This window comes from Solanum verrucosum, unplaced genomic scaffold, assembly GCF_900185275.1.
Source record: "Solanum verrucosum unplaced genomic scaffold, falcon-dt-bn FXZP01000170.1, whole genome shotgun sequence".
Taxonomy (NCBI): Eukaryota; Viridiplantae; Streptophyta; class Magnoliopsida; order Solanales; family Solanaceae; genus Solanum; species Solanum verrucosum.
In genome coordinates, this window is record NW_026020395.1 from 1,067,600 (window position 1) to 1,089,289 (window position 21,690).

Genomic DNA, 21,690 nt, shown 5'->3' on the forward strand with positions numbered 1-21,690 from the left:
TTCTTTATTTAACCTATAATAAGAAAAGTCTCCATTCACATTATTATGACCCATCATTTGATTAATTAATGTACAATCCATGCATTTTTTGATTCAAGATCTGAACCAATCAAGATAAGTTAACGTCTACGAGTCAAATATTAAAGTAAAAGTGTATATCACTTAGATCATAGTTTAGTGATAAAAAATTAAATTTATAAATAAGATATGCATAATATAGTTTTTCTTAAATTTAATAGAAACTTAGAATGATCATATTTTTTTCTTAAAAAAAATAAAATAGTTGAGGTCAGTGGTATAGTGTGGGAGCTTGGGTTTACATGCATCTAATACCTTCGAATATTTTGATCTCACATTAGCTTCGATATTTTTTTGAAATATTAACAAGGGAAAAGAGCTTGATATACTCCTCAACTTTGCCACTTGGAGCTGATATGCCCCTCGTTATGAAAGTGGCTCATATATACCCTTACCGTTATACAAACGGCTCACATATACCCCTACCGTTACAAAATGAGCTCACATATACCCTTCATTTAACGGAAGTGAAAAAGTTAGTTTTAGATTTATATTTTTGACTTTTAATTTTCTTAAAAATTATTTAGGGATATATATGATTCTTCTAGCAAAGTTCAAGGTATATTTTAATCTTTTTTATACATAAATTGTTTTTTGACTTCTTTTATTATAATTATTTGAGTTTCTTATTTTATTTTATTTTTTTCTTTCATTCCTTAGTGTAAAGAAAAAAAATTAAAACTATTTTTTTGTGGCTATATTATAATTTAATTTTTGTATTTGAAGAAAAAAATTTGGTCATCTATGATAAGTTTTACAAGAATATTAGTGAAACATAAATAAATTTGACCATCAAAATAATAAATCTAAATTAGTCATTGAAACAAAAAAAAGTTTTAAAAAAAATATATGTTTGAGGAGGATTAAATATACTCATATGAGATTATATATATATATATATTATTTATTTTTTAATTTATTATTATTTTTTTTTTATTATTATTATTATTATTTTTTAAAATAAAATAAAATTAACCTGAAATTAATTTTTTTCATTTCCGTTAGAAGAAAAGGGTATATGTGAGCCATTTGTATATAAGTAGGGGTATATATGAACCACTTTCATAACGAGGGATATATCAGCTCTAAATGACAAAATTGAGGGGTATATCAGACCTTTTACCCTATTAACAAAAAAGAGAAGACAGACTCATTATATTCATAAAAAAACATTTGTAAATTTACCTTAAGTAATTAAGCGTGAAAGCCAATAAATCGAAAGATTCATAGTATTTGATTAAAAAAAAATTGGAAAGGGGGTGGGGGTTGGGTTGATGTATGTATAATCTACCAACAAGGGTTGTGGTGCAATGGTGTGACTGCTTCACCCTTAACAAGATGTCTCGGGTTCGAGCCCTGGGTATGAAAAAAATCTTGTTGGGACCGTCACCCATGAATGGACCCTACAGTGCGCAATTCAAATTTAATCGGGGCTCCAATGTGGGCTTCCATACAGCGGATGAGAACCACAAAAAAGTATAATCTGGTTCCATGGAGTAGTTGGGATGCATTTAGACTTCACATGCAATGTTCCTTTTTTATATATTAAAGCCTAGCTACTTCTTTTGAATATAATCATGGGCCACCCATCTAAATTCTTAATTGATGTTGAGTCCCACTTGATTAATTCATGATTGAATCACTTTTCAATGTCTTGATTTGAATTTTTGCAAAACTAATTAAATAATTATTCATGAATATCCAGAATGTCTAGGGACCTTAATAATGAAACTAGTAGTTGAAGTAGTCCTTTTGGAAAAAAAATCAAGTGTTAAAAGACAAACGTTGCTTCTTTTATCAAATAATATTGGAATGTGTTAATTATATGGATTCTTGCTTAATGGCTGGATTATGTCTAGGATGGATTCTAAATATGGATAGTGAAACTTTATCTGAAACATTTATTTTGAGTCGAAGGACTATCAGCTACCTTGCAAATGTTACACTGAGTATGTTGCTGTTTGATAATGAAATTTGATAAAATAGAGTCAAACATCATTAGCCTCCATGATTAGCATAATTGATCTTAAAGATATGCCTTTTAATACTAGTATAATGAGAACCATGCATAGAAAAACAGATTGAATTTTTATTATTAAACCCAATCTAATTAAGAAAAAGTTTCTCTTAAGTTATAGATATAGAAGTAAAAGAAAAGAAAGGAGTAGGAGAATTTTCTTTTTTTAATTTTCTGGGACTGAAAAATGATGAACAATCATGTCTCTTTTATTTTTCATTTTTTAATAGGCTATAGACTATAGACAACATCATTTTTTTGGTTTCCCGTTATCTAGCGCAACTAAATTTGGATTCGCACCAGAAAGTTTTGTATTGGGTATAAAACGCTTCCTTACAAAGGCAATTCCATATGTAAGAAGACTCAAATTAGAGACATGTTGATTAAAAATGAAGAAATACTTATCACTCCACCACAATTTTTATCAGTGACAACATCATTTCTACTACTTGAGCAAAAGAGTAGCAAAAAGTTACCTTGAAACTTAAAAGTGAAGAAAAAAGGAATATTTTCATTTTTAATATATCAATAGAAATACAATTATTTTTCTTTATCTTTAGCATTAACTATAACGATAAAATATGTATTATTCTTTTAAGGGACGTGTGATGTTTATTGTGTTGTGGATAAAATAAAAGTGAATGAGGGAGTAAGATCTTTTTTTAAAAAAAAACTACTTAAAATAATACTAACTCAGTTTTCAATTGTTTCTTAGTAGTTGTCTCAATTATCTAATGGGACACATAGCTCCTTTCTTCCATGGTTCAAAGTCCAATATTTAATTTTCTTGGTTTTAGTGTGTGAAATTCAAAGGTTAAATAATCTTCACTGTTATCCATAATTTAGATGCTGAGAAAGAGAAAAAAGATTCAGTAATCAAGAAACGTAAGTGGTTTGAAAAGAAGCAAAAGAACAGTAAAAAAAAGGGTCACCTTTGCCATTCTTAGTGATGGACTTCTTCAAATGTTTTGTTGATAAGAATAATCAGGAAGAGGATTGCCCAATTTTATAACAAACTCAAAGTTTTTTTTTGATCGGATGTAGAGTAACACTCCTCATGTTAGGATTTAAATATTCTTTATCTGAGGCTTCACTGTTTAGTTCAGAGCAAAATATTCATGGATCAAGAGTATATTCACAACTTGCGCCACATTGAATTCAATGAGTGTGACCCTCATATCATGGTGACTTAGTTTTTATGCCTAAGTCACACCATAAAAACTAGCTCAAAGAATTAAGAATTATTCAAGCCTTATAAGGAGTGCAAAATTCTCATCCCGTTCCAATTTAGGATTATTCTCATCAACAGTCTTACCTCGAAATGGGATTTTTCAACACCAATCTAGATATGATTGAAATTTTTAATGCAAATACCGAACACCGATGAAAACTAAAAAAAGAAAAGATGATTTTTCCAAGACCATGGTGACATTATTTGGTGTCCTTTTACTTTTATCATTCAAATTTACCCTCTTGTCCTCTTCCCCCCACTTCCACTCTGCCACCCAACTTTAATTCAAACTTCAAACATTTCAAAGTTCAAATCTTTAAAATATCACTTGGCTAGAAAATTTTACTGCTCCACTCAAATTATACTGTCTCACTTTTTCAAGAAAAAGGAAAGGGCTTTTAATGCTGGTAAGTAAGCCCTCATTCATAGGCAATCTTGCATCCACAAAAAGCTAAAGCCTTTTTCTTGATTCTGCTTTGTGAGTGTTTTTTTATTTTCTTTCATTCTCAAGGCTTCTTGTATCAACTTTTGCTTAGAACAAGTAAGAATTGAGGGACATTTTCTTGATATTTCTATTTTTCTCTTCCTTTGTCTTTTGTTGTTGTTTTTGTCTTTGTAAAGATCAAAATTTCCTCTTTTTTAAGGACTTGTGTTTGTTTGGTCAAAAGTGATTTATGATTCTCTTTCAAGAACATTAAAATAAGAGCAAATCTCACTTTTTGAGGTTATAATACTATAGTCCTTCAAAGAATTCTAGTTTATATTCTCTTTCACGTTCTATGTTGCTCGGACTCTTCAAAGCGCATTTTTTGGAGGGTTTGATACGAGTACATTAGTATTTTTGAAGAGTTCGAGTAGTCGATCATTTGTTGGGTAGATCTTCATTTTGGTGAACTTTTTGAGTGTAATCATGCAAACAGACATAATAAGATTATATGAAAATCTAATATTTGTAACCCCTTCTAGTATTTTTTTTCTTTTATTAGAATATTATGTGCACATTTTTCAATGACATTGACATATGCATGGGTTAAAGGTGTCTGCAAAATTTCCTTTTGCTCTGTTCTAAAAGCATGCTTCTTTCTTTTATCTTTTGTATGTGTCACTGTTGTATTATTTACTTAATTACTTTGGTGGGTTATTTGTTACACTCCTCAAAAAAGTGTTGTTGGACATTTCTGGCTTTGCTGCAAAAGCCAAAAGGTGTAATTTCATTGAATTAGTACTCAAAATTAGTTTTTCCTGCTTCTATTGTTGTGTTTGTATGTTACTTTCTTGAAATTATTTCTGAAAACTTTCAATTCTAATGCAATGTGGTGAACTTGATGCATTTTGTTGATATGATTTAAACTGATTTATCATATTTTGTCCTGGTTTCTTCAATCCTATTATTGAATGTCGAGGGTGTATCGGAAACAAACTCTCTACCTTAGGTAGGGGCAAGGTTTGCGTACACACTATCCTTCTTAAATCTCGCTTGTGTGACTACAATTGATATGTTGTTGCTGACTTAAAACTGATAATTGATCCTTCACTTCCACAGATCAAGCTTTTTGAAGTGTTAGAAGCTTTGCATCATTTAACATTTTAAGAAGGCACAATGCCAAGATCAAGGTGAGTTCTTGGGATGATTTGCACTCCCTTTACAAGCTGTATGAGTAAACGTAAACGATTTTTTTAGAATATTGGTGTATTTTAACATGTTGTAGCAGGATATCCGTGTCCGGTTTGTTATGGACTGTTATCCTTCTTATATGTTACAAACTTATTGTTTATAGTATCTAACAGTAATTTCCTTTTTCAATTTTTGAGAGTATAGGGGATCAGAAATGCCTCAAAGGCAATCTCCTCGAGCCCCTTCACAACTTAGAACATCAAGCTCTGAGTCTGATCCTCTACACCATAGGCCAGTGACTGACCGGAGTCCTAAATTAGGTGATCGTCGCTCTCCACGTGGTGCTCAATCTGATCCACTGAATCAAAGGAAACTTGGAACAAGAATTGCAGATTTGGAATCTCAACTTGGCCAAGCACAGGATGAGCTCAAGTCCCTGAAAGGGCAGTTAGTTTCAGCTGAGGCTGCAAAAAAAGCAGCTCAAGAACAGCTTGAGAAGAAAACCAAGAAGCCAACTGTTGTTGAGTCTGACCAAATCCAAGAAACCAACAATGACAATGACAACAGAATCAATCCAAGTCATGAAATTCAAGATGACGATGAAATGAAAGAAACAGATGTGTTTGAAGTTCCAGTTGAGAAGTTAACTGTGGAGCCTCCTCCAAGTGTTGAAGTTAGCCACCCCTCTACTGAAGATGACTTGAAAAGTTCAAGTCTTTCACCTGATGAACGGGTGAAACCATCATTTGAAGAGCTGAATTTGAAGGATGAAGAGATTAGTTCACTGAAATCCAAGTTGGAGGAGAAAGAAAAAGAACTTGAGGTTTTCAGCCAAGAAAATGAAAACCTGAAAAAGGAGCTGAATGAAAAGATGCAAGAGATATCATCCACTAAGGCCAAGGAAGACGAAACGAGCCTCAAGCTAGACCAAGTAACACAAGAGCTGGAAACAAGCAAGAATGATGGACTTAATTTAAAGGAGAAACTTGAAGCCACTGAGAAGGCAAAAGAGGCATTAGAAGCTGAGATGAAGAAACTAAGAGTCCAAACAGAACAATGGAGGAAAGCTGCAGATGCTGCAGCAGCAATATTAGCTGGAGGAGGTGTGGAGATGAACGGGAGAAGGCTACCGGAGAGGTGTGGATCAATGGATAAGCACTTTGGTAATGTATTTGAACCAGGTGTTGGCGGATATGGCAGTTACATGGGTTCACCAGGGTTAGTTGATGATTCAGACGATGTTTTTGGACATGGCAAGAGAAAAGGTTCTGGTATTAAGATGTTTGGTGACCTCTGGAAGAAGAAGGGCCACAAATAAGTGTCATTTTGATCGTCATGTTTTGCCAGCTGAATGGCCGCTCGCCATTTTATGTTTATTGGCTAATGTATGAATCTTCTTCTTGGCATCTGGCCAATACTACTACTACTTATGCTGAGTTTAAATTTCTGTGTTAGCAGTATCTTATTTCTTTCTAGTCTTAGCTTGATGCCATAACCTGTCATTCAGGGCAGTGCCTATAGGTCCATAATGTTGGGTGTTTTTGTGTGCGGTGGATGACAAAATGCTGGTGTATTGCTTTAGATTGAATATTTGTCTATCAGAAGCAACCTCTCTACTCCCATTTGAACCTCCCTAGACCCCACTTGTGTGGGATTTACCTGGATATGTTGTTGCTTGAGATTGAATGTCAACAGTAAATACAATGAATCTGCACATATTGGTATATACAGAAAATACACTAGACCTGATATGACACTGGTTAGAGAACTTTGTTATCAATGAAAATGATTGAAATTTTGTATTAAGGCTTCATTTTACTTGTGACTTTTGCCCTTGGTCAGCTACTAGATCACAAGAAGTGACATTCTTGTTACTACTCACAGTTGATGGTTGAGTTCCACTAGAAATGTATAAAAACTGCAACATTTATCTTCGAATTGTCCAGTAGTCTTTTCAATCAAGGCAAATTTCACCATTGTGTGCAACATCAAAAGTAGTTTTAACTTGAAGTTTTACTGGTGAGACAAGTCGAAAGTTCAATACCAGTAGATCACCCATTATTCCTATGATGCTGAAGTGCACCAGTCAATTACTATTACACATTTTAGACTCAAAATTTTGCGTGTATTTTCAAGCACTCATTACATAGACAAATTAATCAATTAAAATATATCGCCTTCTATAATTATAATCATATTGAACTGTGTGTGACAGTTGATAATTGTTCTACTATATCATTTGCCAAAAAAGAAATAAATGAAGTTTAGTCGAGAATTGCACGATGATCTAATTTTGACATGACATGTGACTAAAATAAATTATACTCCGGCCTCCAATCTATTTTACTTATCGTGTTTTTTCTTTCAAGTTTTTTTAAAGTAATATATTTATAATAAAAAAATTACAAATTTGACTAAATTAACTCTATTTATTCATTATATTTTATATTTTAATCATTTATTTTTAGTAAAAACGACAAATAAAATAGGACAAGAAATAGTAAAGTTTAGACAAAATCCAAAAAGAGCGGGACAAAGCATGTAACTGTAAGTTTGTAACAAAGGCTCCAGTTGAGCAATCAACATGCAAACACGACGTCGTTTCACGTGAACTGTCGAACTGAGAGAAATTTGACATCGGAGACAAAAATCAATCGGAGAAGAACGAAGCTAAAAAAAATGGTGCACAGTGCCTACGATTCCTTCGAACTTCTCAATAGTTGTCCAACGAAAATCGATGCTGTCGAGTCATACGGTTCAAATTTGCTCGTCGCTTGTTCCGATGGATCTCTCCATGTTTACGGTCCTGAATCCTCCGTTCCCGGTCAATCTCCGCCATCCGATTACCACAACCAAAACTTAGGGCTTCAACAGGAACGATACGTGCTTGAAAGAACTGTGAATGGATTCTCCAGACGACAAATGCTGGCTATGGAAGTCCTCGTCTCACGAGAACTTCTGCTTTCCCTTTCGGAGTCTATTGCGTTCCATCGGCTGCCTAATTTGGAGACTTTAGCTGTGATTACTAAGGCTAAAGGTGCAAATGTGTATTCGTGGGATGATAAAAGGGGTTTTTTATGCTTTGGGAGGCAAAAGAGGGTTTGTATCTTCAGACATGATGGTAATTACTTGAATTGTAGTTTATTACGATATTTGTTTGTTGGAAGTTGATATTGATGCATTTCTGATGATTTTAGATGAGTGAGTGTGTATTTCAGTGTCTGCTAGATGTGAAAGGAAGTGTTTTTCCATTGGTATGATGTTACTAACATAATTAGAACTATGCTTTACCACTATAAAGGTAATGGTTAAATGTGTTAAAGAATGCAGTCTGAATCTGTTTTTGCCTCCGGTAAGTGGAGACATAACCTTGAACTGTAGCTAACCTTTTGCAGATCTTCCAAATTAGCTACTTCCCTTGTACTTGCTACTAAAATATGACAATATTTGAGCAGACGTAAAGATATTAACTTGATTCATATGTTTCAATAAGGCAAGTAGAAGAAAGTATTAAACTGATGGTTGAAAAGATAATTGATATAGTAAACATCAGTTAACACCGGTTTTTAAAGTAGTTTAATGATTTGAATTTTTGGAAGTTGTGAAAGTTGTATGGAAATGGAATGGTTCAAACATTTTTTGACATCCGAAAATAGCTGGAGGGAGGTATAGTTTTCTGTTCACTGCGTTTAACACAAGTATCATAAGTGCCCGTAAATTCTTCCTTCTTGCACTTGGTGACTTGACTTTCAGGTTTCTTGCTCAAAGAAGTTTGGATATTGATGATAGTAGTTTTGTCATGCTATAGGAGTTCTGTTAGTGTAGTCTGATTCTTATTTGAAACTTTGATAGGGGGGAGAGGATTTGTGGAGGTGAAAGAATTTGGAGTTCCTGACACAGTCAAGTCGATGTCTTGGTGTGGTGAGAATATCTGCTTGGGGATTAGAAGAGAGTACATGATATTGAATACCACCAATGGTGCATTGTCTGAGGTGTTCCCTTCGGGGAGGATCGCCACACCTCTTGTGGTGTCTCTTCCCTCTGGAGAACTTCTTTTGGGCAAGGTAATGTAACACTATTATTTTTTTAGAAAGGTAATAATGTAATATATCATCAGCACAAAGGTTACGCATAAACCATGTTGACATTTCAAAAGAAGCAAAATATCTCCTTGCTCTTCGTACAGGAATTCTATGATTTTTATCAATGTTTCAGCATCATCTAGGAATTTTTCCTTACATCAAAAATGAAATAAGATCTGACAGTTCATCTTGCCAAAGCTGGTCAACTCCAACCCATACTACACAACACATTTTGAACACAACTGCAACCCCGGTTCATCAAGTTGTCTTGAGTCAAGCATGATTTTTACAACTAGCGAAAAGAAAAAATTGCCACCTTGTAGGGTATCTTCACTTTCCAGATATGCTTCCAAAGCCATTTGGGCCCCTGCTGACCACTATGCATGAGTACTATATAGGCCTATTTACTGTGTAAATACCTTTGCTATGCATCTGTGAGAATAATCTGTCTTCAGTTGCTGTGTTACCTGGGAAATGTTCCAAACTTCTGAGAAATTCAGTTATTCTATTCACTTCCTAGTCTTTCAACATTCTTCTAAAGCTTATCACTGTCATTATTGCATTGAGTTGATTGGCCTTTTAGTTCTTTTCCACACTCATGCACACACCAATATTGCCTTATAGACCGAGGCTGACCATCTTCCCAAAGTGTTCTTTTCAAAATTCACATACCAGAGCTTCATTGTATCCATAAAGCAGAGAAAATATACTTTTACTTCAGAATCTATTTCATCTTATGATGCACCCTCCATTCTTATTCCCTTGATGACTTTGATTCCATAGAATCTGTAGTCTACTCTCTATGATTTAGTTGATGAAGCCCTGTTGGATCATCTCTCACTTCTCCCGAGTGAAGTCCAAATCTTTGAAAACTAACTGTCCAATTTTTTTTATTTTTTTTTTGTGTACTGAACCAACTCAAGTTAGCTTGGTTCTGGGTTTTTTTTCCCAGTAAAATTACCTTTACTTATAAAAAAAAAAGGATGTTTGAAAATTACCACTATGCTTAATTGTTGTTGTTTCAGGATAATATTGGTGTCTTAGTTGACCAAAATGGAAAGTTGATCCAAGAGGGCAGGGTTTGTTGGTCAGAGGCTCCTGCAATTGTTGTTGTTCAGAAGCCCTATGCCATAGGTCTTTTACCGCGACATGTTGAGGTAGCTTTAGTGTTTCATTTGCTAATCCGTACTTTTTGTTCATTATTAAGTGAATAACTTTAGATCTAAATTATCTGAAATGATAATGCAGTTTGATGTTTTGGAAAATTGCAGATACGCTCTCTTCGTGTTCCTTATCCTTTGATTCAAACAGTTGTCCTTCGGAATGTTCGTCGTCTTGTTCGAAGCAACAATGCTGTTATTGTTGCTCTTGACAATTCTGTTTTTGGATTTTTTCCTGTTCCTCTTGGTGCACAGGTAATTGTCACTTAAGGAGGTTTAGTTTAATATTATGTTGAACTATCTTGCTTATGCTTCTACTCCAGTATTTGAACTGTAGCACATTTATGTCTATGTGTAACTGAACAATTTTGGAGGGACTGAGGCCTGTTATGACTAAGCTGAGAATGCCTTAGGCTCACAAACGGATTGTCTAATTCTTGCAAAATAAATCAATATCGCAAGTTGTAACTGGTCATGATTAGTTTTGTTTATGAGACCTCTGCAATGGTTTCCGCTGGTCAACAACCAACTAAAGTGCTCTATACTTACGTACATGCTTGACAGAGTTGTCTCAGTCAATCGTTTTTTATTAAACGGTTCATTGATCAAATGCCTTGTGGGCTTTCTCGCTTTTTCCCTAATACATGCAAATCTTACTTTTTGTACCCACTTAAGATCAAGAGGTTCAGGAGCAGAACCACGAAGGTTCCATTATTTTTTGAGTTTATTGTGAGATTGTGATCCCAACTTATTTATATATAATATATGATGCAGATTGTACAACTAACAGCCTCTGGAAACTTTGAGGAGGCCTTGGCTTTGTGCAAATTGCTACCACCAGAAGATTCAAGTCTTAGATCTGCTAAGGAGCAATCAATTCATATAAGGTGATCCCCCTCCCCCCAAAAAAAAATAAAAAAATAAAATGGCACTGGTATCTCATTTAGATAGTTTTCAGCACCTTCTTGTTTGTTTCTATTAATGAACGTTTTACTTTGGTCATGGTCAACCCCCTCCCCCAGCATTTTACCACTTCTTATGTTAACATTGTAGTTCAATTGCAATAGTACCTCGCTTAAATCAAAGTTATGGTGTATACATTCTTACATTTAACACAAGTCAAAGTTATGCTCTAGTGAGGGAAGTTGAATGCTAAATTGAACGTTCAAAGCATGCTGTGAAGTCTTAATGATAAAGCTTCTAAATTGAAACATCTGTACTGGAGCATACACTAATCATCTGTTATTCCATTTTGGTCTGGCGTATTGGTAATGGTATGTAGCATGGAACATGTTCGGAATTGATCGTGTGTTACTTGGTTGTGTTAAAGGCATATTGATAGCATGGAAGTTCAGAAGAAAGAGGTAGAGAAGTAGAGCATGGGAAGCAGATCTCTAGGATTATGTGGACCATATTGGAAAAAACAAAGGAGCATTTGAGGGAGTTGAAGAGTCTTTTGTACTCCCTTCGTCCCATATTAGTTGTCACACTTCACTTGTGCACACCCCTTAAGAAATCATAAATAAAAGGTGTACTTTTACTACCATACCCTTATCACTTTCCGATAAATTGCACTCTAATCAATATTGATTATTTTCAAGAACACTTAATATTGAGGGTAAAGTGGTATTAAAATAATTAATTTCATCTTAATTTCATAGCACACATGAGTAGTAAGACTGACAGCATACTGGTTTGAGCAGGAAACTATCCCAGCTCAATTTTATAGCCAGTATTCCCTTTTTACCGGAAAAGCTGAAATTTGAAAAGGACTCAAGGGTGTGGCCTAGTGGTCTATAAAATGGAAAAAGCCTTGGAGACTAGGATTCAAATTCAAGCAAAGACAAAAAGTACTAGGTGATTTCTTCTCATCTAGCTAAACCTTGGTGGGCAGAATTGCCCAATACTTTTGTTGGTGGGAGATAGAAGGTAACATGGACTAGTCAAGGTGTGTACAAGCTAGCATGGACACCATCCACCATTATGAAGAAAATAAATCAAATATGAACATTGACTGACAAGAAGTTTCTAGCTAGGACTTGCTTCTTATCTTTTTTAGTTTTCTTTTCATTTTTTGTAGTTTTAGTCATCAATTTTTCATTTTTTGTAGTTTTAGTCATTAATTTTTCATTTTTTGTAGTTTTGAAAAGAAGGAAAGAAAAAGAAAGTGTTGAAACTAATATACATGAAGAATGATAACAAGTTTTTGATACAGATATGCACACTTCCTGTTTGAAAATGGGAGCTATGAAGAAGCAATGGAACATTTTCTGGCATCTCAAGTTGAACTCACTTATGTGCTCGCCTTATATCCATCCATTATTGTTCCAAAATCATCTTTCATACCTGAACCACAGAAATTTGTGGAAGTTGGGGATGCACCATATCTCTCCCGAGCTTCCTCTGGTCTGTCAGATGATCTGGATTCTACGCCTTCACATGTCTTAGAATCTGATGAAATTGATATGGAATCCAAAAAAATGAGTCACAACACTTTGATGGCTCTGATTAAGTATTTACAGAAGAGAAGATACAGTGTTATTGAGAAAGCCACAGCTGAGGGCACTGAAGAGGTGGTTTCAGATGCTGTCGGAGATAATTTCATTTCTTATGGAACTAGCCGGTCCAAAAAACCAACCAAGGTAAACTTTGGGTTTTCATCTTATGCCTTCCATCGGAGGGAAATTTTTTTTGTTGAATAAGTTCACATTTGAAGGTCAAAGTTTTCACATTAAGCAGATCTCTTCTTGGTAAATGTGACTAGCAGTTTATTTCAGTATTTATAAGCAAAGCTTTCCAAAGACTCCACAAGGGAAATTGTCACCAGTTGATTATCTTGTTTAACAAGCAGCGCAAATTATATTGAGCTGTTTAATGTGGACCTTTCTTTGCATCCAAGTGTATATACCTTTTTGGCTGTCTGTGTTTGATGTTCTTTTAATTACCGAAAACCTTATCAGAAAGAAAAGATTTAGTAAGTGCAAAATATTCTGATGGATTATTCAAGTTATAGATCATTTATAGCCTTCTGGAAAATACAGTTTCATTTGTAGCTTCTGAAAGTCAAAATGTCCAGGAGGTAAGTGCTTATTCTGCTATATACAAAAGTACTGGCTTAGTTTAGTGGTCTACTGAAGGAAGAAGCCATTTATAAAGAAAAAATAACTAATGAGCCTCAAAGAGCTGTTAGTATTGGGGTGATTCTACCTAGCTGGTTTACTTACCTAATTCACATCTAAAATGTTGCTTCGTTGATCCATTTAGGGCAGAATTCATGCTCCAATCACTTCAATCGCTAGGGATATGGCTGCAATACTGGACACTGCACTTCTTCAAGCTCTTATATTAACTGGACAGTTCTCAGCAGCTACAGATTTTCTGAAAGCCCTCAACTACTGTGATGTGAAAATATGTGAGGAGTTCCTGCAAAAAAGAAGCCAGTATGCTTGTCTGCTAGAACTTTATAGGAGCAATTCAATGCATCGTGAAGCACTTAAACTTCTCCATCAATTGGTAGAAGAGTCCAAGTCAGAGCAAACTCCTGTAGAGCTCTCATTGAAGTTCAAGCCTGATATGGTCATTGAATATCTCAAAGTATGCCTCTTTGTCTACTTTTATCTTTTTCCTTTTAGGTTTTAATTTCTTGAGAGATGTGGAAGCTTGTAAAGTTTTTTGGATCAGCTATGTTGAAATTTGGAATGCAGTATGAGCTATGGGTCTATGTCGAGGCAGATATCAATGCATAATCATGAACTACCAACTTGACCTTTGTGGAAAGGATTATCAAGATTTGGGACTGTGATAATTTTAGGGTTCTATTTGATCCTTTAATTTTTTTTTATCTTTTATACATGTACGTTTTCTGGAAATTCCTGGGTTTCTTTCCTATTAAATGCTGTATTTGTGCTCAGCACAAGGAATAGCAAATCTTTTAATGGATTTATGGATTAAAGCTCCATCAATGCAGTTATTATATCATTTCATTGAATATACACCTGATTATATCTTTCTTCTTTTTGGCAGCCCCTTTGTGCAACTGACCCCATGCTTGTCCTGGAGTTCTCATTGCCTGTTCTTGAAAGCTGTCCTATGCAAACCATTGAGCTATTCTTGTCTGGTAACATTCCAGCGGACTTGGTGAATTCTTACTTAAAACAGCATGCTCCAAACATGCAGGCAACATATCTGGAACTCATGCTTGCTATGAATGAAAATAGCATCTCCGGGAATCTGCAGAATGAAATGGTATAGGCACTCGTTCATCTGTCTCTTTTTCTGTAGCTTCTCTCTTTCTTTCCCCATTGTACCTTCTATTGCAGAAAAGCTATGAAAGAAACACTACTGCTAGTGAAGTGAGAAAGCTGAGGCTTTTAAGTTTCTCCTCTGTGATATGGCGAAAGAAGCTCACATTTTAGTCTTGTTTTTACTCAAAGCTGGGTCGAAGAGTGAGAAAATTGGGAAACAATTATCTTGTCTCCAAAACTGTTTATCAGGGGATAAACTTTTGTGCTTCAATTCCATGTTTCTGACATAAAATGTTGAGTGTGTCTGTGACTGATAAATGCTCTTAGTAACTTGTGGCAGGTGCAAATTTATCTCTCAGAAGTGCTTGATTTGTATGCTGAACTTAGTTCCCAGCAAAAATGGGATGAAAAATCATGTTCTCCAACAAGGAAAAAGCTTTTGTCTGCTTTGGAGAGTATATCCGGATATAATCCAGAGGTGTTGCTGAAGAGACTTCCACCAGATGCTCTGTATGAAGAACGTGCACTTCTGTTGGGGAAAATGAATCAACATGAACTTGCACTATCTATTTATGTGCACAAGGTATTTTTCCTGCTTTAACTGCACTTTTTTAGGCTAGTCTTTTATCTAATGATTGGTGCTTTCGAGGGTCTTTTGAGGTATGGCAAAAATATGGACTGTGCAAGTTCTTCATCATAAGCATTATTACAGAATTGTATTGTGAACTTGGCATTTGCTGATCATTTCACTCTTCCTTTAGTGAGTGTACCAGTTGGTTAGACACTATTACATAGTTTTATTGTATCATTGGATTTGGCATTTACCCTTTCTTTCTCTGTATGTTGTTGGGATAGTATGCATTCCCAAGTAGGGGCATCGGTATGTCATCTTTTTTGTCATTAATACATGTCTAATTTTATGAATATTGATGGCAGGCATTGAAGTCTTTTCAGTTGTCTCTTCGTGTTACATTTTACTGAAATGAATTGCTCTCTTTGATTTATAGCTTCATGTTCCTGAACTTGCACTGTCCTATTGTGATCGGGTGTACGAGTCAGGACTTCAACAACATTCAGCAAAATCTTATGGAAACATTTACCTGACTCTACTGCAAATCTATCTCAATCCCATGAAGACAACAAAAAATTTTGAGAAGAAAATTACTAATCTGGTATCATCTCAGAGCCCTGGGATTCCAAAAATTGGTTCAGGAACTCCAGCTAAGGTAAAAGGAGGCCGCTTCAAGAAAATTGCTGAAATTGAGGGCGCTGAGGATACTCGATTCAGTCCAAGTGGCACTGACAGTGGAAGGAGCGATGGAGATACAGAAGATGCTGCCGAGGAAGGAGATTCTACTATTATGCTAGATCAGGTGCTGGATCTTTTGAGCAAAAGGTGGGATCGGATCCATGGGGCCCAAGCTCTGAAACTACTACCAAGGGACACTAAACTACAGGTAAATGAACCATCAAAACATGATGGTATACATGAGCTAGATAAGAAAGTTGGTCATTATTTAATCAAAGGGCTGAAGTAAACAAGCATCATTCCTTGCATGCAGAAGTGATTCTCTCAGAAAAAAAACCAGAGACAGGCTTCACTATAGCATCATGCCACAACCCCCACTCCTCTGGCTAAAAGCTACTACAAAAGAAAAAACTCACTAGAACACAAGCTAAGATATCTGTTCAAGAGTGATGGTACTCTATGCATCTGCACACTAATCACGTTAGTATGTCCTAAATACCTAATGTGTGGTTTTTTGATGTCTCACGGTCTTAAACTGCATATTAGATGTTTCTATCTATAATATCTTTAAATATTGACTTTGGGATAATACACATTAAGGAAACTGCAAGGTGAAGTTTGATCAATCTGTCTTTCAAGTGGTCAAGTATACAGAATCATAACCCTTGGGGGTGGCCTAGTGGTTTGGGCTTGGGACTTCCATGATGGAGGTCTCAAGTTCGAAACCCCTTGCCAGTGAAAGCAAGGGATTTGTCTTCTGGGTTGAGCACGTTGCACCTTGCCTAGTGCGGGTTCCTTCTCCTGTCTGGTTTGCTAGCTATTGCAAAGGAGCGGTGGTTTTACCCTGTGCGCACCCAAAGGGTAGCGGCTTCGGGTTTCCCTTGTCATAAAAAAAAAAATACAGAATCATCTGTTTGAAACAACTACGCCAAGTAAAATTCTATCCAATGTTACTCTCCTAGACCCTTTAGGGTTTTCTGAAAATACACATACAGCACTGTGGGATAGTGCATGCGCCATTGTTTATTTATTCGAGTGAATATCATTTCATGCACATGCTAAAATTGCAACTGTGGAATCATTGCCTCTAGCTTTGCCCTGTGCACATATGTGTGCATGAGCGAGAATATTTCACATCTTGCTGTTATAGTATTGTATTGATTCATTTTGTTATCATGCAGAACTTGCTTCCATTTCTTGGACCTCTCCTGAGAAAATCCAGTGAAGCGTATCGAAACTTTTCAGTGATAAAAAGCTTGAGAGAAAGTGAAAACCTACAGGTAAGTTTTACTATGGTCATACTAATAAAACAGACACATACATAATTTATATGTAGTCTTTTGGGTTTTCTGGCTTTGTTTTACAGTTTATATATAGAGTACATTGTTTCTTTACTGGCATGTGAATCATCTTTTGTTTTTTTTCTGTTTTATGGAAACTACCAATTATCAACCTTGCAATTCAATTGTTTGAGTTAATGTTAGGGAATGTCTGGAAGATTGAAAAATAATACTGGAGTATTTAATTTCTGCTACTAGATTGTTTACTAACGCTGTGGTTTTGCAATTGTTGTCTCTCATTGTAAACCTGTGTATGAAACAGGTTAAAGATGAACTGTATAGTCAAAGAAAAGCAGTCTTGAAGATCACAAGTGATAGCATGTGTTCTCTTTGCAACAAGAAGATTGGCACCAGTGTCTTTGCAGTGTATCCTAACGGCAAGACAATTGTGCATTTTGTTTGCTTTAGAGATTCACAGAATATGAAGGCTGTTGGAAGAGGCTCTCAGTCAAGGAAAAGATGATAATGAGAAGTTGCATTTGGATGAACTGGTTTTTTTCTTGGGTTGCTATATGTGGATTGATCCCTGTTCTTCATGTTACACCGTTTGACACGTTCTGGGGATTTAAGTTTTAAGTCCTGAAAGTAGGAACCTCTGCTCTCCGTCCGTGTTTCTGGAAGAGCGTGCTGGTGATTCAAGTGTTTCTTACAAAGGAATGTGTAATACACATATTGTTGTATATTATGTCAAATGTGGAACTGAATGTATCGATTTGAGGTTGTGTAATGTCTCTATTAAAAATCGAAGCTTGTATTTGAGGTTGTGTGATGTCTATATTAAAAAGGATCAAAGCTTGTATTTGAGGTGGTTTATCACTTATTTGTGAAGTGGGTGTTTGTATGCAGTGTTTGTTACAACTCAGGCTGTGAATGTTCAATTAATATGCAATAATACACAATTTCTTTGTTGATTGTATATCCTTCTTTGTTGGGCAAACCCCATTCTCTTAGGACCCTTTTTTACAAAAAGAACTAATTAACTCAAAAAGAATAAATGAGTTTATATAAAAAGGATGCTAAAATTATTCTGATTTAAGGCTAAAGAATTTCCTCCCGCTTGGTCGAATTAAGGGTGTGTTTGGTATGAAGGAAAATGTTTTCCAATTTTCTCATGTTTGGTTGGGTTAAATGTTTTGGAAAATGTTTTTCAAATCAACTCATTTTCCTCAAATTTAAGGAAAATGACTTCTCTTCAAAACTTAAGGAAAACATTTTCCAAAACTCTCTTCCAACTTCCAATTAAAAAAAAAATTGTTGAAAAAATCAATTTATTTGGTTCCTACCCTCAAACCAGCCCCCCCAACCACCCCCTCAAAAAAAATAATTTAAAGTTTGTTTTTAAATTCAATATTTTTACCCCACCCACCCCCTACCAGCCCCCCCCCACCCCCAAAAAAAAAATTTAAGTTTTTTTTTTAAAATATTTTTAACTTTAAAATTTCAATTTTTCACCCCTATCCTCGACCCCCCACCCACTCCCTACCAGTGCCCCCACCCCCCAAAAAAAATTTTAAGTTTGTTTTTAAAAAATATTTTTAACCTCAAAAATTCAATTTTGCACCCCTACCCTCGACCCCTCCACTCCCCACCCCCACCCCCACCCACCCCCTACCAGCCCCCACCCCAAAAAAAAATTAAGTTTGTTTTTAAAAAATATTTTCAATTTCAACAATTATTTTCTACTCTAGTAAAAATAAAAGAAATTTTTCAAAAACATTTTTCATTCATAAATCAAACACTAAAAATCTTTTTCAGAAAATATTTTCTACTCACCAACCAAACATGAGAAAATAAGTCAAAAATCAACTTGTTTTCCAAGAAAACATTTTCTAGGAAAACATTTTCCATGGAAAACATTTTCCTTCATACCAAACACACCCTAAGTCTCTTTTCAATTTCAAAATCTCCTTTGTTGAATGACCTGCTCTCCCTTGGAAATTTCCTACCTCATACGGCTTATCAGTCAATTCTTTTAAGGGTCATTTTATAGAGTGTATTAGAAAAAATAATACACGCATTAGCTTTGTGTATTACTAGTATCTTGTTTGATACTCTTTTTCAGCCTATTACACTCTATTGTGTATTAACGTGTCCATTACTAATACCATGAATTTTTAGGTATAAGTAATGCAATGGTTTTAATGCATGCATTAGCATTGTTAAAGACTCAATTATCCCTCAAAACCCTTTTTACCTCTTTTCCATCATAAATGCAGAAGATATCTTTGTAAATAATTTTTTTAATGCAATATATATTATTTTTAACGCATCAAACCAAACAATACATATATCTATTTAGAGTTATTCTTATAGATTTTACTAAACGACCTCTAAAAAAGCATGAGTAATATATATATATATATATATTTGGTGGGATTCCGTTCCTGTCAAGGTTGTATATCTAAAAAAAATTTCCAATCAAAATGGAATCATGAAGGTTTATTTACAGAATTTGCTTTGCTGGGCATTGCTATTTTTCGAGATATCCATCCTAGTCACTATGAACGTATTTTGGTGAATTGACACATCTACAGAAATAATCAGATTTAACCATAGCAGCAAATATTGCAGCTATCCCAACAACACCAGTTGATGAATACGAAAGGGTGAATTCATTGATATATTGTCAGGAAAGACCTTGAGATTAGAGTTTATGGAAATAGTAATTAAATTAATAATAAAACACTTAACTGTTGCTGAGTTGTATAATTGTCTTCACCATTATCATATATACAGAATGAATTGAGGTTGTCTTTGTGTCAATCTCTCCTTTGTCTTCGGCAATCATTTTTTAATACAATAAATATGGTGTATCTGACATGTCAATCAGGATTTGAAGATTTCGGATGTATCAATATTCATATATGAGCTTTAAGCTAAATTAAAAATAAAAATAATGAAAAATAGTTTTAGCTGGATTCAAACCCTGGTCTCAAGGTGATTTTTTTAGTTTATACCAACAACACAAGGACATTCCTACGCTTTTCGTGAGTGTACTATTTAGTGGCGGAGCCAAAAACAAATTTAAGAGTGTTCAAGGATAATGGTGTGTAGCTGCCAAAATAAAATTAAAAAAATATTGTGTTATTTGGGGTTTGAACCCATAACTCCTTCATTCTAATGGACACATATTACTACTATGCCAAACACATAGCTTTTGTTAAAAATGTCCTGTGTCCAACTTTAAATATATATCCTTTAAACCTAGAATTTGACATATATATACAATTTAATTTTCGACGTTGGACACCCTTGGATAGCTATAGCTACACCCTTGATATTGTTAACTATATCTTAATTTCTCAAAATAAATATACATTTAATTTTTTTCGAAGTTAACGAATACACATGAACCTCTCTTATAGATCTGCCTCTGTCTGACATATCCAAAAAAGAAACAGATAAATCAATGAGGAGATCGAGTGGTCAAAGAAACAAAAAGGTGAAACTTCTAGGAAGCACTAAAAAAAAAAAAAGTCAATTTATATATATTATTAACATCGTACATTACTGTTAATATATAAAGAAATCTTGCATGATTAATATATTGAATAATAATAATATCTTGCATAACTTTAATCAACAATCAAACGATCACCAATTGGTCATCCCCTGGTTTCATTTCGGAGTTTGCAAGGTTTTGTGGGTGAATTAGATTTGGTCCCGGTTCTAGCCTTGTTACTCTGCAACTCTGTTTCTGTTTCATCATATTTTAGCTGAGCAAAAAAAGGCTGTGACCAATTTATTGTAATTTCTGTCTTGTAAAGTTGAGCAGTAGAAATACCAGGGCCACAAAATAAGTACACTAGTCGTACATACACTAAATTTTCCGAGGATCAAATGCAGTGGTGAAGCTAGAATTTTTAATGAGGGTTCAAAATCTGAAGAAGTAAATACATAAACTAATCAAAGGGGATTCAACATCTATTGTATATACATAAAATAATAATTTTAACTATATATACATAGTAATATTTCCCATTGAAGGGGATTCCTAACAGTACGTTGGCTCTGCCCCTGATGGAGTGTCGTTCATGTCCGGTCGTACTCATATCCTTTGCAGTTACCAACACATAGATGCTTTTTTTTATTTCTAGCACTTGCTCTTGTCACATTCTATAGAGTCAAAAAGCGCACAGTGAATTACTCCTTTCGTCCTAATTAACGTTTGATTATGCACAAAGTGTAAGAAAAAAAGACTAACTTTTAAAATTTATGATTTATAATAAGTTACACGGAAGAAGTAGTATTCACTTCATTTTAAAATTTTAAAGATCATTTTTGTTATTGAGTTTTAGTTAAATACATTATTAGTGTGACAAATTGTTTATAGAATTCGGTGATCTTTATAAGTCATAACATGTAATTTGTCTCTTTGTCAAGATTATAATCTCACTTTTCAAACAATGTTACATGTAAATATCTTATGAATGATCTGATATTATAATTGATTCTTTAAATATCGAGCTGCATGCCGATCCCCCAATTAGATTTAGTTGAGGCATTAGAGTATAAGCACGTGTTATAAAATAGCCTTTTCAATACTCTAAGCATGTCGACATTTCACATTGATGGTTCAACTTTTGGACCTATAAAAGGAGGTTTTGCAGAGAATGAAAGGCATCAAAAAATCCCTAGTAGCGTTTAGTCATTCGAATCTCCTGTTATAGTATC

At 34.7% G+C, this 21,690-nt stretch overlaps 2 protein-coding genes across 3 annotated transcripts; both read left to right on the forward strand.

Moving 5' to 3' along the window:
• The first annotated feature begins 3,659 nt into the window (after positions 1-3,659).
• LOC125839313 (interactor of constitutive active ROPs 4) lies at positions 3,660-6,361 on the forward strand. 2 transcript variants are annotated; one of them, XM_049518303.1, is made up of 3 exons: positions 3,660-3,733; positions 4,870-4,940; positions 5,146-6,361. In XM_049518303.1, exons 2-3 carry the CDS (start codon positions 4,927-4,929, stop codon positions 6,257-6,259), a joined length of 1,128 nt encoding a protein of 375 aa, XP_049374260.1. In that variant the 5' UTR covers positions 3,660-3,733; positions 4,870-4,926; the 3' UTR covers positions 6,260-6,361. The 2 variants fall into 2 exon arrangements, with proteins under 2 accessions (XP_049374260.1, XP_049374261.1); XM_049518304.1 differs by lacking the exon at positions 3,660-3,733 and adding an exon at positions 3,815-3,867.
• Positions 6,362-7,536: 1,175 nt separating this feature from the next.
• Positions 7,537-17,558, forward strand: LOC125839300 (vacuolar sorting protein 39-like). Its single transcript, XM_049518288.1, has 13 exons — positions 7,537-8,062; positions 8,794-9,005; positions 10,049-10,180; positions 10,295-10,438; positions 10,958-11,070; positions 12,399-12,825; positions 13,448-13,777; positions 14,207-14,428; positions 14,768-15,010; positions 15,435-15,884; positions 16,858-16,956; positions 17,279-17,487; positions 17,523-17,558. The coding sequence occupies exons 1-12, from the start codon at positions 7,621-7,623 to the stop codon at positions 17,477-17,479; spliced, it is 3,015 nt and encodes a 1,004-aa protein (XP_049374245.1). The 5' UTR covers positions 7,537-7,620; the 3' UTR covers positions 17,480-17,487; positions 17,523-17,558.
• Positions 17,559-21,690: the final 4,132 nt, after the last annotated feature.

What these genes read in the sequence shown, in the direction of transcription:
- LOC125839300 (XM_049518288.1), top strand. Translation starts at nt 7,621, where the DNA reads ATGGTGCACAGTGCCTACGATTCCTTCGAACTTCTCAATAGTTGTCCA. An exon ending in TTGTATCTTCAGACATGATG is followed by an intron (nt 8,063 to 8,793) that starts GTAATTACTTGA and finishes AAACTTTGATAG; the next exon opens with GGGGGAGAGGATTTGTGGAG. An exon ending in TGGTCATTGAATATCTCAAA is followed by an intron (nt 13,778 to 14,206) that starts GTATGCCTCTTT and finishes TCTTTTTGGCAG; the next exon opens with CCCCTTTGTGCAACTGACCC.